Source organism: Callospermophilus lateralis, chromosome 9, assembly GCF_048772815.1.
Source record: "Callospermophilus lateralis isolate mCalLat2 chromosome 9, mCalLat2.hap1, whole genome shotgun sequence".
Classification (NCBI taxonomy): Eukaryota; Metazoa; Chordata; class Mammalia; order Rodentia; family Sciuridae; genus Callospermophilus; species Callospermophilus lateralis.
The window spans coordinates 52853888-52872238 of record NC_135313.1 but is presented as its reverse complement, the minus strand read 5'-3'; the positions used below and the strand labels follow the sequence as shown (position 1 = coordinate 52872238).

The window sequence follows — 18351 nt, the reverse complement described above, 5'->3', positions numbered from 1 at the left end:
ATTATACTATACTTTTTATTACTGAGAGTGAACTCTTCTATTTATGTTAAAAAAAAAAAACAAGTTTACTGTAAAACAGTGTGCCTGGTTACACTGCCAGCAGCCTCTCAAATCTTGTGTTCACCACATCTCTTGATTGCTCCAAGAAGCCATGTCAAGCAATTGACCTATTCCATTTAGGACTGTGGAGCACACTCTGTAATGTTCACACAACAAAATTGTCCAGCAGTACATTTCTCAATACCCCCCATGGTTAAGTGACTCATGACTGTACAATTGCCATAGAAAAAGCCATGTAAATTTCCATGTGAGAACAAGCGAAGATTCAAGGAGAAATGGGAGAGAAAAGCTTCGTTTTCATTTGCAGATTCAGGAAGCATTGCTTCCCTGCATGTGATTAATATGCTTCCCATGTGCTCCACTGAATGAAGGTAATTTTAATTTACAAGCCCTTTTTCATGGTAGCACTCTGGGAAGAAGAGAAGCATGGGATTTCTCCCCATGAAATCTCTTCCCTGCTTCTAAAGTTTTTGAAATAAAAACATTAATATACAAGTGTTATTTTAGGCTTTAAATGATAAATTCAAAGTACTCCGTTTAAAAACATTGGTGTGTCTGAGTTTTGGGTGGGGCCCATCTGTGAAGAGGGCTCTTCTGCTAAAAACTGGAGTCCCAGGGCTCTTGTTGAGGACCTGGGTGAGTTAGACTTGACTCGCGTGTTAGACTTGACCTGCAAGCCTTGCTGTGCAGGCAGAGACTTCACTAAAGGTTTGGGGCTGCTGATAGGAATCATTGAACCCAAGTTCCATGAGAAAGGCAAGAGGGTGCTAAAGAAGGTGCTGAGGCAGGGATGGGGCACTCTGCCTGAATGCTGAGTGCTATTGCCTCCTGGAATCTTGCAATTATGCATGCTCCTTCTGATGATTTTCTTTTGTGACATGCTCTAAGAAGAAAATCACACACACACACACACACACACACACACACACAAAACAAACAAACAAACAAACAACAACAACAACAACAACAAAAACCTGTAGAGAAATACCTCCTCTGGAACCCACAAAAGGAGTTGCTAACATATTTCAGGAAAGGAAAAAAAGCCAAATGAGTATTTAATACTAGGCTGTAATATTGAGTTTCAGTGAGCTTAAATGCTCTAATAAATGCACATATAAATATAAATAATTTAGACATACATAATAGTATGATTTTTTAAGTCATTATTTGATACATACTAATCTAGAAATGCATCCCTTAAGGGAGCTAAAATTAAGTTTTAGAGCTATGGAACATTTTAAACATAATATTTGCAAAATCAGAGCCATAATAATAATTCTTATTTTACTTTACCTTAGCTTGCATATCTAATTCCAGATATTTATTTAAAATCTTCTCAGATTCAGAAAGACTGGAACCAATATCCATTGCATTGGAAACAACTGGAATGATTTTCTGAATTGACATATCCACCTTTAGAAATAAAGAATATATTGCAGTCTTAGTAAATATATTTGCATATATGGATGCATATATATAAAGAAAACAAATACTGCTGTATATATTCTTATTGTGCTTTAAAATATATAAAATTTAATCTAAAAGAGTTTCAAATATTTTGGCCCTTCATATCTTAATAATCCTCTTCTTTTACATGAAGTAAGACTAGTAACCCACCAACAGAGGGGATATGATTAAGGATATTTCTTTTATTAAGAGCAATGAGATATCATCAATCATTCACATCCTCTCAGAACTTACTATCTACATTACCTACAAAGGATGATAATACACTTGCAAATGTATCAACAGAGTTGCATTTATCTGTTAAGTTGAATGAGACCAATTTACAGGCACATTTTGAAATAGAATCCAGAACACAACTTATGAGACAATCCAGAGACGACCCTATAGGTTGCTGCCTTTAGGAATGAAGTGTTCTGGGGAAGCACCAACCCCTGCACATGTAATAGTTAAACACAGGGACAAATGTGAACCATTCAATTGAAGAACTTGGCGAATTGTGACTTGATCTTTGATACACATGAATCAATGGATAAAGAGACCCTTGAAGGGTTCCATTCCATTCAAGTTACTTCCTTCATTCCCTTGCTCGATCTAGAGTCCATACATCCCACAAACTGCCTGTGAATTGGCGCTAAGACTAGTAGCCAACAGCTGTTTGAATTCCAACAATGTTTTCCACCTCCACCAAATTAGCTTGCGTCTCAAGCTGTAGGGAATGAGGAACCACAGCTGCTCCCGTATTTAGATTCTCCCTGGACTCAATCATCAGAACAAGGCTCATATTCCTGAATGTTTGGATAGATAATAGAAGGAAAGGTAATTTAAAATAGAGACATTGTTATTTAATGTCTTCTGTTACAAAACGTACTAATTATACTCACTTAAGTTCAAGATTGCAAGTCCACTGTATAATGAAACCATCATTGAAAATTTGAGACCCAGCCTCTGCAGCAAAGTTCATCAGCATTAGTATTACTGGGATATCACTAGTTTTTACTGTCTATGCCAAGCCACAGAGAATTTTTAATTTAGTCAATATGTGGGTTCTTATCCTTATTCCCCTTTGAAAATAGGAAATGTTTCTAAAACAAGCCAATGTATTCATTTTTTCCATCTTTTTTTATGCAAAATGACTATCTCTTGAAATGGTCTGGTTCAACGAAGCATGGTAATGTTAATTTATTCCCAGAAAAACCTAAAACCATTATTTCTAGTGTCTTTCTATCCATGTATTCATCTGTCTGTAACCCTCACATTATATGGTGCCATGCTAACATATGTGCATATTGGAACCATACGCAGAACCACATAAAGGACCTTATTCTGATGTGTATGTGGTTCAGTTACACAAAACTGTTCAAGGTGAGAGCTACCTTGTGTGTATACAATCAGGCCAGAGGTGGCATATTGTATTAGATACCTGTTTTTGCATGATATGATGATTCATGAGCAATAGTGAGTTATGAGTGTTTGGTCAGTTGTAGGACCTCATGTGGCACATGAGAGAAGCTAAAGGAGACACACCTGTAACCCTCGCCATGTCCACACATGGCAGTCACAATACCATCTACAATCAACAATTTAGAAGTTTTAGCTTCATTGCATGAAACTACCTTCCTTAGATGATTCTCCACGGAGACTGTTAATTGCTGCTTCTTAAGAGCAAATTCCTCATGCGCTGAGCACTGTTGGGTCAACTGGTCCATTCGTCTCTGAATGTGTCCCATCATCTCATGGACGCCAGTAACTTGAAAGCTGAACCGAGCAAGCCAGCTGTTAGTTTCCTCAACCCAACACAGAAGTCCCGGGAACAGGGAACATTTGAAAACAGTTCTGCTTCCTTACATTAAGTACAAGTTAGTGACAGTCATCTGCTTTAGAATAATTGTAGTTATACTGGTGGGGCAGAGAGAAAACCAAATCATGTTCCTTTGTTTTAAATCAGTCAGACCTAAAGGAAAAGATAAGTTATGGGTTTTTGCAACAGGTCCTGTCCTCTTTTGAAAGGTTTACTTTTTAATATTTCTCTAAGATATTTTAAGAACCATATGGCAAAAGGCACAGCATGTTAGCCAAGAGTTTTCCTGAGGGTATTATTTAAAAGGTTCATTTAATTAAAGATTTTTTTTTTATTATTTGTTCTTTTCAGTATACATGACAGTGGAGTATATTTTGATATATTACACATACATGGAATATAACTTATTCTAATTAGGTAAAGATGCTCTTTGAACAGAAATATATATCAGCCATTTAACAAAGCATTTACTAACCAATAGGATAAAATATTTATACAACAGTAAGGCCTTTGTTCTCAATGATTCTGAATGCTCATGGCTAGACTTGTTAGATGAGAACTAAATTATCACCAACAATTAGGTATCAAATACACTGATCCATAAAAAAGAAACCCACTCTCACATTGTCATTTTCTTCTCTGGTCTTGTGAAACAAACAAAAAAAGCCACACAAGAGCTCATAAAATGAAAATGCCTTTGAAACAATGAATGAACTTGGAGTTGGACATCTAAACAGGTTTCCAAACCAGTTCCAAGTTGGGCACACCAACAAGACAAGACAAAGGAAGAACACTGTGGATGGAATGAGCACTTTTAAATCTTTACCCCTATCCCTAAAAGAGGACCTGGCCTACTATTTAAGAAGTTAAAGTCATTAATTCCTATCAGTCATTTCCTTCAAACACTAGTAAAGATTAACATGATGACTCTTAAATTTAATTACACAGAGTTAAAAAAAAAAAAAAAGATCTTTGAACGAGGTACAGATTTCAGTAATTTTACCTCAAATAATTAATTTATGGCTCTGTAAAAATGAATTTAATTAGTAATGAAATGAGGGCAAGATCCCAAATGGCTAAGAGGTGAAAGTAATCTCACTGGAATGACAATGAGGCTGCTATAAAGGAGGGACACATTCAGATGTGTCCTGTAGGCACCACAGGGGCCCCAGACAAGTGTAATTGGGGGAAATATGGATCCATTGTGAGAAGCCTTATTCCTGGCACATAATGTTCCACAGACATCACACTTAAAACAACTAGTTTTGCATTTGAATACTCAGAGACAGTGAAGAATATAATCAAGTCATCAGGAGAACTTTAAAAGTAATTCTTAATGATACTTATATCCATGAATTTTGTGGAAGCAGTGTATTGGTAATCCTAATCATATTTGACTAGGTTTTAGACTGAGACACAATTTGCTAGAAAGGCACTTAAAAGCCCAGCTGTCCTATACTCTACTGGTTCCAAGTTTTCTGTGAACATGAAAATCTGGAATGAGAAAGATAATGACAATAAAGTGGCACTGTGAAAAGGTACAAAGGACAACACTTATAAAAGGAAACTGGCAAGTATGTAGCAAGGAAAGATAGCTTAGAAATGGTAGAAAATGCTGTTACTAAAATAAAAAGGAATTTGGAAATGATTAACAAAATTCGGAAAGAGTAGAACTTGAAAAAGAATTGCATCAACCAAGATGAAAGAAGCTACTCCTACTTCTGGGTGGCCTCCTGTGGTCTCCCCACCAGAATGCACTCTGCATCCATGGCAGACAGGGCCTATCTTACTAACCAGATTTAGAATACGGGCCTGTGGGACCCAAAGAAGGTAGCTTGGAGTTAACTACTATTTTTGAATAGGCTGCTCTCTGGGGGAAACCAGTCCTCAGTAACCAGGTCCAGCCAAGCCTCGATTCTTGTTCACGTCACTTCTTTGTACTTTGGCCATCTCTGAAGAATATAGGTGGCAGCCAAATCTGGGACTTATCCATAAGTCCCAGTCAGGGTGTTTCAGGTACCAGGGCTCAGGCCCACTCTCTGATTCTAACCCAAACTTGCTCTAATATCCCTACTCCCTCCTGAATTCCCGACTTGAGTCCCTATTTTGCATTGCAGTCATGGTGCTCTGACTCTGTTCACACTAAACCAGTCTCCTCTTTGGCCATTCAAATCTATAACGACACCCAATTGTAGAGTACACGGCAAATATGGACTGTGATTCTGACAGCTTTGCATGTAATTTTAATAACAGCCACTACTTAATATAATTCTTGCAACAAACATGTCACTTCAAAAGGTACCAATAACTCCAAATTTTTAGCCAATGTAATTGAAGCTCCAGAGGTGAGATAATTTGCCTTACAGACACACAGCTAGTAAGTAGGAAATACCTGACTTAAAGTCAGGTTTCTTAAATACCCAAATATATACACTTATTATATTTAATTTCTTGAATTAATGACTAATTTAATATCTTAATTTTAGAAATTTCAGATGATACTAGTTTTGTTTTTACCATAAGATATTATAATTTATAATTAATAAAAGTAATTATTGAAATTTTACTGTGATAATGCACCATTCTTAATGTCTCAAATATCCAATGACCCTACCTCATGTGTTTTTGAACTATAATCACTATCCTCATTTTACTTATGGGCAGACTGAGAACAGATGCTCAGTAAGTTGACCAGTTATGAATTGGCAGAGCCAGGATTTGTTCATCCATCTCAGAGTTCACACTCTACTACCTTACAGTACCTTATCTGAGTCTGTGACACATGACATAGGGTGAGGGGCATTTTCCTCTAGAATTAACTTTCCTTTATTGAGTGTTATTTTCTATCATACAAACAGCATAGGCCTGGCTGACGTGCTCTTGAAATTGGCTGGCTTCTCTAGGTAATGCAATGTCTTTCTGTAGTTTTCAAAGTGGCCGCTAGAGGGGCGTGGTACCTTGTTCAAATGACAGGTCTTGCTGGTGCCTCCCGCACAGAAAATGGAATGAAGATAACAATGTTGTGGAAATAGAAAATAAAACGTTCCTTCAGTAAAAAATACTGTCTTTTTTAAGCAATGTACTATTTTAATTTAGATAAACCATAACCAACCAAATAGAACTCTTTCTGCTTTTGTTTTTCAATGACCTAAGAGGCTCTGTTTTATTTTGTGGTGATTTGTTACTTATTATGCACTCTATTAATTACATTGTAAATTCATTAAGTGGAAAAGATGGTATCTTATTCATTCTTCTATCTCTTGTAGCCCTGAGTATATAGACTTATAAGTAGCAGAAGATTAATGCACAATTTAAAATTACATAAAGTACAGTCAGATCAATATTTAAGTGAAGAGAATATATAGATTTAAGGATGGGAAAACATATATACACAGTTACCATATTTAAAATGTCACTGATAACAGTGACCAATAGTTTTCAAATAATGATGGCTTTGCACTTTTGGCCACTTACAGACGTCAAGCTTGTCTATTTATTGTTTTTTGCTGTGCTAATCAAAACCAGGCCTTACACATGCTAAGTAAGCACTCCACCACTAAGCCACGCCCCTGGTGACTTTAGACTGTGTAAAGACTGCGTCATTTTTTCTCTGGTATGCTTTAGCATTTACAGTTGGATTTAACCAAGTTTGTCATGTATAGTTTGGTTCATCTGATACTTACTCTCATGTATTTATAGCATTAGGAGAAAAGACTGAATTCTTCTGCTATGTGGTATTACCTGTCCATTATTGCCATCCTACTTGTGGCCTATCCTCCTTCCTCGGTATGAGAAGCTCCCAATCATCCTCCTCACCTTAACTAGTTCCTTTTTCTCTCTATATCCCATCTAGCTCATCTCTGTACGATTGGTAGTAATCTCTTCCTTTTCCCCAATTTCTCAGTTGGCATATATCCATCCCACTCCTAGTCTCAGAGCTACTATGGTCATTTCTATTCTTCCTCAGTAAAACCTTAATCTGCAGGTTATAACCAGCCCCTATTCTAGGCCTGATCATTTTCAGGTAGAAAATTTATAGACTTGATTCCAGACTCTAATTTTCACCATTCTAAAACATTTTTAAAACATGCATAGCATGCATATTGGCAATTTCCTCAGTGCCTGAAGAGCAAGTGGCTTGATCAAAGGAAAGATCTGACTTCACAATTTGCCAGCAATTCTTATGTGAACTGAAAATAAAGAAATAGAATTCCATCTGTCACCAGCAATGAGTTCTGTTACTTCACAGTCACATTAAATTAATGATGGGACAAGGACCAATGGTGAGTAACAAATGTGGTAGAACAAAACATGGTACCCTGTTACTCTGTTCTGATTCTGAAGCAACACTGCTTATGTGCATCTGACTGGGAGTTGGAGGGGCAGGGGCTAGTCCATATCTGATCATCCTTGGCCTATGATCTGCATTGGACTGACCTTTGGGCTTTCCCTGTAAGAAAGGATTAGGTTGTGCCTATCAGTAGCATGAGGTGCATCAGATTATTCCTGATGTTGACTTTGACTTTCTAATACTCAGAAACAACAGACTGTGGAGGCTTCCTTCGACATTTGTTAGAAGCTCCATACTGGGAGCCAACAGAGAGAAAGGAAGGGAAAAGAAAAACGATTTTTTTTTCCCCACAAGAAGCAAAGACAGATTGACTTCTGGTTCAAGAATAGGCTGTTCTATTTACTGTAGGAAAGCAGTTGCCCTATCTTATCTGTTACAAATCAGGGCAGGGGATGGAACAAATCCCAATGTTATATGTTCTAATAATTCTTTCTGGAAAATGGCAACTTACTTTCACCCCTTTCATAAATTACTATTGGCAGCCCATCTGGATTAGGAGCTAAACCAGATGGTAAGTACTTGACAGCTTACTCTGTCTCATCAAAAGGGATCAGCTGACCATATTTTTCTTTCTGTCTGTGGACAAATTATACTTGGAAGATGGAAAAATTCTTCCTTGTCTTTAGCTTTCTGTTTCTTTTACCAGGAACCTGAACACTGTCCCTTCATGTTTACGCCTGTGTTTATTTTGGAGGAAACAGCTGCTATTGTCTAGTTTGCATCCTTCTTTGAAAAAATATCATTTGCACTGTAGACATAAAATGAATGTTTTTAATAACAATTTTTAAGTTATTTGATAACCTCTCTCCACCAAACAAATCACAACATGCACATGTGCGTACACACACACACACACACACACACACACACATTGTTGTATATATACATAACAAAGAAGAAACAGTAAGAAGTGGAGCTGAAGCCACAGGGCTCTGGGATCGGGTCCAGATCATATAGAGATTGCCCAAAGTTCCATTCCTGAGGCCACAGAGACCATCATATGTGTCCTGTGCAAAGGGTGCCATAACTAGGACTCTACCTGAAATCAGTAATAGGGATGTGATTCTCCCTTATTGTTAAAGGAGACTAAAAATTGCAGCCACCTGCTATTGGAGCCATGGCTTATACCTAGCAGTGCAGTCAGGATTTGCACCAAGCCCTCTCTTCTCCTCTCCTGGTTTCCTGATCACATCTCTGAGAACCACAGTATCTGCATGGGCTCCTGTATGGCCCTGATCACATGACAGAAGAGTGATTCTGGACAGTGGGTACTGTGAATCCAGGGGAAAACCACTGCAAAGCTTGTGAGGAGAAAAGAGCAAAGAGGAAAGAATAAAGCAAGCAAGATAGCCAAAGTGCAAGCCCCTTCCCCTCCAAATGAGCACACAATGCAACATCTCAAACATACAAGAAAAAGCAATCCTAAAACACTCGGCCATCAAGAGATAAATGTATTCCAGCTGGAATGAAAATAAGGAGAGCAATTTGAAAATAAATACCTCTGAGCTCATTGGAGATAAAGGAAAAATCAACATTCACAATTAAATAACAAGAAACTCTGAAACAAAAACAGACAGAAATAAAAACAAAATTGGATCTGGAAAAAAAATTAAAAACATAAAAATGAAAACAACATAGCTACTAAAACTAAGGGGAAAAATCAAGAAATGGAAACAAAGGGAAAATTTTAAAAGAAAATTCATCTTAGGGTCTCACTGAGCAGGCAACAGGAAGAATTCACGAATGAAAAGCATGAAAGACTGTGTGAGAGAGATCGAGGTCTTCTTATAACAGGAACAACAGAAAAACCATATTTAAAAGACATTTGTTGAGATTTTCTTATTTATGACATATTCAGACAAAAACATACAATAAGAGCTAAACAAATAAATACATTCATTTCAGATAATTTGGAAAATTAAAAAAACACACTCACATTTTGGTGTATTTCCTGCCAAAAAGTTTGCTTTGGGGTTTGGTTTGCAGTCCTCCTACTACCCATAAAGCCATATATATGATTTGGGTTTCATTAGTATCCACTCAGCACCACATTGTAAAGACACTGCCTTGAAATATTCTTTTAACTCATTTCTTTGTTAGGTTGGAGGGTGGGGATTACTTTTGTTTCTTTTCCACTTAAGACCTCTGGTATATATGTTCAGTATGACAGGGGCTTTCTTTGGTAACATGCCAGTCCCAGTTCATATCAAGTCACCTGGTGTGTAATGTTAATGATAAAAGAGGTTTACTGGTTGGTTTTGGCTTGCAAGTTAATATTATGGTCCCAATGTGATGATATTGCCACAAGTAAATAACTAAGAATGACTTAGAACAGCACCAAATGAAAAAAAGAAGCCACAAGGGGCTTGGGTTGTGGCTCAGTGGAAGAGCGCCTGCCTCACACATGTGAGGCAGTGGGTTCAATCCTTAGCACCACATTAAAAAATAAATAAATAAAAGAAAGGTATTGTGTCCATCTACAATGAAAAATACACACACACACACACACACACACACACACACACTTATATATAAAAGAAGCTACAAGGTAGATATGAGAAATGTAAAGAAATTCAAAGAAAGTATTATGTAGTGGGTGTAGATTCTGTTCATCTTGGCTTAAAGATACAGACCCTATACTCATCTCCACCTTCCAAATTTCACTACCATTCATCACCCTCTCCATCAATCCCACTCCTTCTCTTGTCCTGTTCTGATCCCAGAGCTTGGCATTGTGCCTCCTTTCTCTGCAGCAGTATCTCCAGCACTCACTGTGTCCTTAGCTCCTTGTGCCTGGTGCACACTCTTGCTGTGTGGCTCCCTTACTGAGGTTCTAGAGATTGGGGCCATAGCTTGGACTGGTCCCCTGAGGCCCAGGGGCCAAGATGCTTTTAAGTATGTTCAGTAATTTTTAAAATAAACTGAAAGAGAGAAAAACTCCAGAGAAGTTGGGACTTGAGTTGAAACTAGAAGATAGATGCAGTACATCTTTAGCACACTAGAGTAAAAATAAATCCAGATCCACCAAGCAACCAGGTTCCTTGTCACTGACTGAAGTTAAATAAAAAGAAGATAAAGACCCAGATAGAGCTAGAAACCTAACAGGGCAGTTGAGGCTGACATTCCAGTCCTCACTTTACCTTTAGCTGCTGAGGAACAGGTGCAAGATGCTGAATTTCTCCACAAAACAGGGAAATTAGTAATAGTGGTACCTACCATGAGAGTGAGGATTAAATTAATGAATGAATTAAAAACACAGGCATTTTCCATTATTGTTAATGAGCCTTTGAACACAGTCCAAGTGCTGCCCAACTCTCTGGTCTTGCATTAGGCCCTTGCCCCCTGCAGCCCTGTCCTCCAGCCACACTGTCCTTCTTTCCTTATGCTCTTCTGTTGCTCTGTGGGGTCCACTCATCCCCCAGCTATTTGCACGGCAGCCTCTTCTCCTTTTGGAGTTCTCCCTTGACTCCAGGGTCTGCCGCAGTCCTCTCCCTGCACTCACTCTCTTCCCATTTTGCTTTTCTATCTGCTGGTAGTTCTCATTGCTACATAAGAGCACCTCACTTTTTTATGTGTTAGTTGTTTCCTTCTTTCCAGTAGAATAGAAGCAGCAATATGAGGACAGACACTTCACCTGTCACATTAGATGCTCAAGAGCACCTAAACTATTTTTGGATGAATAAACAAAGACCATGTTCTGTCCTGAGTTCATTAACATCCATAATATCAACCAAGGGAAGCAGTGGCAACCAACAGAAATCAAAATAGTCGGGAGAGGAAGCAAAATCCTGATTAACTCCTCTTTTTACATGAAAATACATCAAAGAATTTACATTGATATGTATCAAAATGCATTCTACTGTCATGTATAACTAATTAGTACAAATTTTAAAAAAATTACATTTGGAAGTATCTACTGCCAAATTCAAAAGTAAAATATATAATTTATACACTAAAAAAAAGAAAAAGAAAAAAAATAAGTTAGCTTATTGTGCAATACTTAACAGAAATCAGTTTAGCAGATTGATAATCACTGTTCTTGATAAACGTGTTTAAGCCAAATAACTGTAGGGTACTCTATTATGATAAAAACATTTGAATTGATCCAGTAAATTCTAAAGTGGCATTATAAAAAAATCAATCATTTGGAGTTAAAAATTTTTTTAAAAAGAATTTACATTGAGAAATTAATAAGTTTGGGATCACAACAGGTAATATTTAAAGTTAAACCAAAGCAAAATGAGACTTAGAGGCCTAAATCCACCATGAAAAGGCATAATGAACACAGGTATCATCTTTATTTGGGGACAGAAATTGAACTGATATACTTTTACTCATAAATCCTAAATTAATTTCAGCAAAGAGGAAAGGCAAATGAATACTTCATAAGGTTGCCTGGTCCTGCTGGGTGTTTCCATGTTTTTGAGCTCTGAATTAGTAGCTGTACTTGAGGGAAAAAAAAAGGAGTCCCTCTGGAAAACTTTGCCCTCAAACAAGGTCCTAGAATCAGCACTTCCAATCACCACAGCTTCCTGTGGCTTCAAAACTACAGAATTCTTCTTGGTAGCCATCGATGTTTGGTGTATTGCTAGACTCAGTGCTGGAGGAGGATGCCAAGAAAGAGATGAGGAAGGCCAGAACCCAGGGCTTGCAAACTTGTAGAGTCTCTGTGTGCCATTCTCACATACGATAACAGGTAACTTGCATTAAGAGATAATTAGGTTATGTGACAGATACTATACTCTGTAAAGATAAAAGCAACTTAACTCAGAATTATCATCTGATTATAGGCCAGACATAGAAAAGGTAAGGAAACATAAAAATAACCACTATTTACTCTGTGATGCTGCTCCAACTTCAAATGTATTTCAGGAGAGAAAAATAGTGTGGGTCTGTTCCTAATACAATGGTGATTACAGAACAGCAATGGCAAAGGTTTCATATATACTGAGAAAGCTTTAGCTCAGAAAACTGAATTTCTGAGGTTCTTTTTTTTTTTTTTTTTTTTTTTGATACTGGGGATTTAACTCAGGGATACTCAACCACTGAGCCACATCCCCAGCCCTATTTTGTATTTTATTTAGAGACAGGGTCTCACTGAGTTGTCTAATGTTTTGCCATTGCTGAGGCTGGCTTTGAACTCACATTCCTCCTATCTCAGCCTCCTGAGACACTGGAATTACAGGCATGCACCACCGCACCAGGCTGAGGTCCTTTCATTAGTTAAAAAAAAATCAGACTATAGGACTCCTGAAATTTCTTCCTGCTCCAATACTTAATTATATTTTTGATTACCTTAAGATACATGTTTATCTTCTCTGTTTTAATCTTAACCTTCCCAGTTAATTAAAATGAACATGACAATTTGGTGCAGCTCATTCTGTTGTAATGATTTGAAACAACCTTGTGGTTCTTAGAATTTTGTGTCTGAAGCTCTTTGTATAGAAGTTTAAAAAAAAGTGAAGTAATTACTTATTGGGTGCTTCCTATGTGCAAGAAATGGTGCTATCTTATTTAGTTAAAAATTCTATGAAATTATCAATCTCTGTTTTACAGATGAGAAAACTGAGGTTCAGAGAGTTTTCAAAAATTGTATCATTGTTCCAGCTCTCAGACTCATGAAATAAAACTCCTCTGACATGAGGTCCTGCGTTTCTTCTCCATGCAAGTTTTCAAACGTCCCGTAACAGGAACCTTGGTATTTTGTGTTCTGGTCATGATGCTGACACCCAGAAGTCTAGGAAACCATTTTGTTCTGTTGAAATTTACATTGATTTCCATCACTGCCATTCTAAATTCCACATTCCCTCCTGAATTGACTACAACTTTAAATTTCCGTCTTTGGGTCTGCTTCATTTCTTTGATGGGAACCCAGGTCCATTAGCCAATAGATCATTAGATAAGGAAGGAAATCAAGGCCCAGATGGAATGCCCAGGATTGAGGTCAGTCGCCACTTAGCACTCTAGTTTGCAACTGAGATTCTAATGCATTTCAATTCAGCTTTTAATGGATTTTTATTCTGCATCTACCTTCTGAATCAAAAACGTCCTTTGTCAAGAAACAATTTCACTTTACCTTCAGTCCCTTCTGGCAAAATGGAAGTAGCAGTGATTTGTAAAATCTATGTAATTTCAGGGCAATCAAATACCTTGAAACTTCCACGAAAGCCTGAATTTTAATATATTGACAGAAAACATGCTATCAATTATTTTTAATCTAGTTACCTAAGAATTAAATAGAGCTGGGTGCAGTGGCACACACCTGTAATCCTAGAAGCTCAGGAGGCTGGGGCAGGAGGATCATGAGTTCAAAGCCAGCCTCAGCAATGGAGAGGCACTAAGCAACTCAGTGAGACCCTCTCTCTAGATGAAATACAAAATTTTGGGTTGGGGATGTGGCTTAGTAGTTGAGTGCCCCTGAGTTAAATCCCCAGTACCCCCTCAAAAAAGAATTAAATTAAGTTTCTTCAAATATTTCTAGTGATTGTTTTTACTGCCAAGATCCAGTCTGCCTCTTGAAAACAAAATGATGCGTTTCCCTTTGAAAAACAACATGCACGTAAAAATTGAGACTAGAAAGAATAAAGGAGACAGAGAATGAAATTAGCTAAGTAAATAAATATGGCAACCAAAGAAAGTGAATGGTTTTAAAAAAAAGCACCCCAAAAAAGAAAAATATATATATAAAACAAAATCACTTATTTTTAACTATTGATAATAAATTATTACTAGGCTGGGGTTGTACCTCAGTGGTAGAGTACTTGCCTAGTACATGTGAGGCACTGCATTTGATACTCAGCACCACATAAAAAAATAAATAAAATAAAGGTATTATGTTCACCTACAAATATATATATATATATATATATATATATATATATATATATCTATATATATATCTATAGATATAGATATATATATATATATATATATATATATGAAAAGAAAGCATTGTCTCATCCTGATTAGTGCAAATAGGATAAGTTTAGCAGTAAAAAATGGTGGCCACCTTATTAACTTTAGGAGTGAAGCATCAAAACTGAGCTAGAGATTTGTTTCTAGCCCAAAAGCAGGGACTGGATTTACCCTCATGTTCTAAATGACCTGAAAAAGACCAATGTATGAAATCTCGATTTTCAGATAGTGAACAACCTGTAGCAAAGGACAGTGATCTCAGGGAAAGGGAAACAAAAGAGATGAGCCTTGTGATCACATCAGTTTACTGCCTGAGAGGTAATTACCTGACTAAAGCTCAGCGGAGAGGTGGAGGGGAATCCTAGAGCCCAGAGATCAGAGGTCAGACTTCAGAGAAAGCAAGCAACTACAATTTGTGGAGTGGAATACTAGATAGGAAGCAGCAACACAAAAACAGAACTCCAGATATCTGTGCAGGTGCAAGTAACATGACAGTAGAAATAACATCCATATCTGCAGGTCCTTTCAGATCCACTGGCTAAACTGAGTTTGGATCATTCCCCAAGGATTACAGTCATGCTGACCTCTCCACTTAATGCAGACATCACATGACTCAGATCAACCTCCAACAGTTACCCTGAGTTCAGGCACAGTAAGTGCCTATTCTCCCTCATGGTCTATCCTCTGTGTATCCTAAGTCACTTACACATTCCAGGAAAGTGGACCTGCAGCAGGGGAAGGGAGAGGAAGGAGCACCTGTATGCACATTTGGGTCCAGAAAGGAGCATGTTGAACCCTGGAACTTAATGGATACCGGCCATCATGTGGTACATGGCTTGGAGCTGAAGTGAAGATACTTAGTAGCTACAGTTGTTCTTGTTAGTTTTTCAAAGGAGAAAATTATTGTCCTCCTTACCACCTCAACATTTTGGCTCCTGCTAGAAGACCTTGGATTATTTCTAGCCTTAGCTTTGAACCTCTGTCCAGTTTCTTTCTTTTTCTTTTATTTTTCTTTTTCTTTTATTTTTCTTTTCTTTCTTTCTTTCTTTTTTTTTTTTTTTTTTTTGTAGTTGTAGATGTACAGCATGCCTTTATGTATGTGCTTAGTTTTGTATGCAGTGCTGAGGATCAAACCCAGTGCCTCACACATGCTAGGCAAGCACTCTACTACTGAGCCACAGCCCAGCCCTTCTGTCCAGTTTCAGAAGGTTTTTTGGAAGGAAAGTTTCCTAAACATAGACTCTCAAACCAGCACTTTTAAACATATCTAAATAGAGTAAAATAAGGGTTTAAACAGAAAAACAATTTTTTATCACATGCTGCCTGCATCATTGTTCATCAAATTGAATGTCTTTGAGTTTCAAGGTGACTGTAGATATGAAGGAGGGAAAACCATTTGTACAAATCCATGTAGCCTCTCTCTGCCAAAATGTAAGGTTGCCTTCATTTCTTCCTAGCCAAGACCTGTTCCATGATCTGCTCTGTCGTCTCCCCTTTGTCTTCCAACACCAGTTCTTTCCCATGCTTTGCTATTGCAGTCTTTCTGTTTTTCAAGGTCCCTTTCTCTCCTCATGCCACCCAAGTCTAAGGTCACACTGATACTTTTACAAAACATGCTCACAGAAATGACCCTCCAAGCACAGACAGCAGGAAGTCTGGGGCCCATGCACTTGGATTCAAAGTCTGGCTGAGTCACAAACTGGCTATGTGACATTTTGTGAGTTACTTAAGCTCTCTGTGTCTCAGTTACCTTATTTGTAAAAGGTAAACCTTAATAGCTGGTGCTTTGTAGAGTCACCATGAGGATTAATAAGATAATGCTCTGAAAGCTCTCAGCACAGTGCCTGGCACATAGTAGGCCCTCAATAAATGTTATTTAGCTATTATTTATTAATGTTTATAAATGTGGTTTAGCTATTATTATTAATAGTCATATTTTACTTAGGGTTTTGCTTGATCAATCACTAAGATCATGAATGAAAGAGAATTCTGTACTTAATTTTCTTTCTTTTCAGAAAGGGAAAAGGGATAGATAGACCTGAGTTCATGAACTAAAGGGAGAAAGACATGCTATGAAGATGCTAGGATATGAAAAGCTTGAGAAATAAAGCCCTGTTTATTATTTCATCAATTCCTTCTCCCTCCTCAGAAACATGCAGAGAGAAAGCTTGAGCATATTTAAGTCCTCAGGCTCAGAATATAGCCTCACTTCTCGATGAGCAATGCTGCCTTCAGAATCACTGGTGACCAAAATTCAATGGATCCTTTTAAGCCATATCATAATGCAGCACAACATCAGAAGCAGGAAAAAAAAATCATGCAACTTATTTTTTTTAACAGGTTGTGGAAATTGTGGAAAAGCTTGTTACACTGAGGATGAAGGAAGCTTACTCACCTGCAGGAGTCTACTTGTCTGATTAAGGTTTGGCCCCTTTGCAAAGCATCAGCTGTGCACTCTTTAATTTCTCTGTGTAATTCCTCATGCCTTGCTGCCAAGACAGGCAGACTTAAACCCTCTGATTTAAGGAGCTTAAGGTAAGCTTCAACTCTTCCAAGTACATCAAATGCCTGCCAAAGAAAACAGACTTTTATTTTCTGCTTTTCTAGTTTAAAATCTACAACCATGTACACACAAAACACTGGCGATTAAACCGGACCATTCAATTTATTAGTTTAATCATCACCAAAAAACAACTATCGTAGCCTTGGAAAACAGCGGTATAGTTTTAAGCCTCCCTTTAGGAAAACTGATCACAGTTTAGTTCAGCATAAATAAATGTCAACACCAGAAGTTACCAAAACAGTTTACCTTGAGAATGTATCTGTACAACACAAACAGTTACAAACTGTGGAATTTGGAGAGTCTGGTTTATATTTTGCACATTTTATACTGGATACAGATAAAGGGTTGAGCTATTTAAAAAATATTAGATATCCTTTACCGACATAAATTTCTCTGTAACAGTCTTAAAAGGAAATTTCCTAATAAAGTATACTGTGAACGTGAAACACCATAGGGAAATATGGAGGAAATTACTAATTTCCTTTTTCTCTCTTGCCTGTTCAAAGACCTCAGCCCACTCCCTCCATACCATACCTCTGCCTAGTGAGGAAATTACAATTTAGTGCTAAAGCAGTGCACAGAGGAGTACCAAGGTACTATTTCTTTTCAGATGTGCAAAATAGAATTGTATATAAAAAGTAGCCTTGAATACCAAGATATTGTCTTGAGAGAAGACTTCAAATTCCTTTATTTTCACCCTGCATTAGCAGCCCAACTACCTGGTACAGGGTATTATGCTTATAGAATAAACACAGGTTAGAAAGTAGTTATCCATTCACTTTTAAGGTTGACTTGGCATTAAAATAGTGGAGCATATGACATCAAGGAAATCAGTCTGTGGTAATACAAGGTAAGAACAGGAAGCAGAGTGCAGTGGTCTTCATAGATCTCCTGATATTCCATCTCTGATGTTCATCTGGAGAGCAGATGAGTTAGGAAAGTCAAAGAAAAGCTGAAGAGCTCTGTTGCCTTTCAGAAGGACTGGGAGAAACCACCTTGCGTAATGCTCCATGCCAATCTCAAGAACTGTCCTGATAACAGAAAGCTCCCATAGCTGCACAGTCAGGCCAGGGCTGTGGAGTGTGGCCTTCCTGCACTCCTGAGCTGGAAGCCATTGAGCTTGGCAGGGGCCACGGGAATGTAGCAGGAAGACCTCACAGGAGACTCTGGGGAGGATCCCAGACTGTGAGAAATGAG

The 18351-nt window shown here is 37.7% G+C and overlaps 1 protein-coding gene across 1 annotated transcript in view; it reads right to left on the bottom strand.

Moving 5' to 3' along the window:
- Ccdc141 (coiled-coil domain containing 141) overlaps positions 1-18351 on the bottom strand; it is a 183373-nt gene that overhangs the window by 49443 nt on the left and 115579 nt on the right. Inside the window, exons 9-11 of the mRNA XM_076866268.1 lie at positions 16987-17159; positions 3141-3282; positions 1354-1473 (exon numbers count right to left, since the gene is read on the bottom strand). Coding sequence (XP_076722383.1) covers positions 1354-1473; positions 3141-3282; positions 16987-17159 — 435 coding nt within the window. The remainder of the gene's footprint in view (positions 1-1353; positions 1474-3140; positions 3283-16986; positions 17160-18351) is intronic.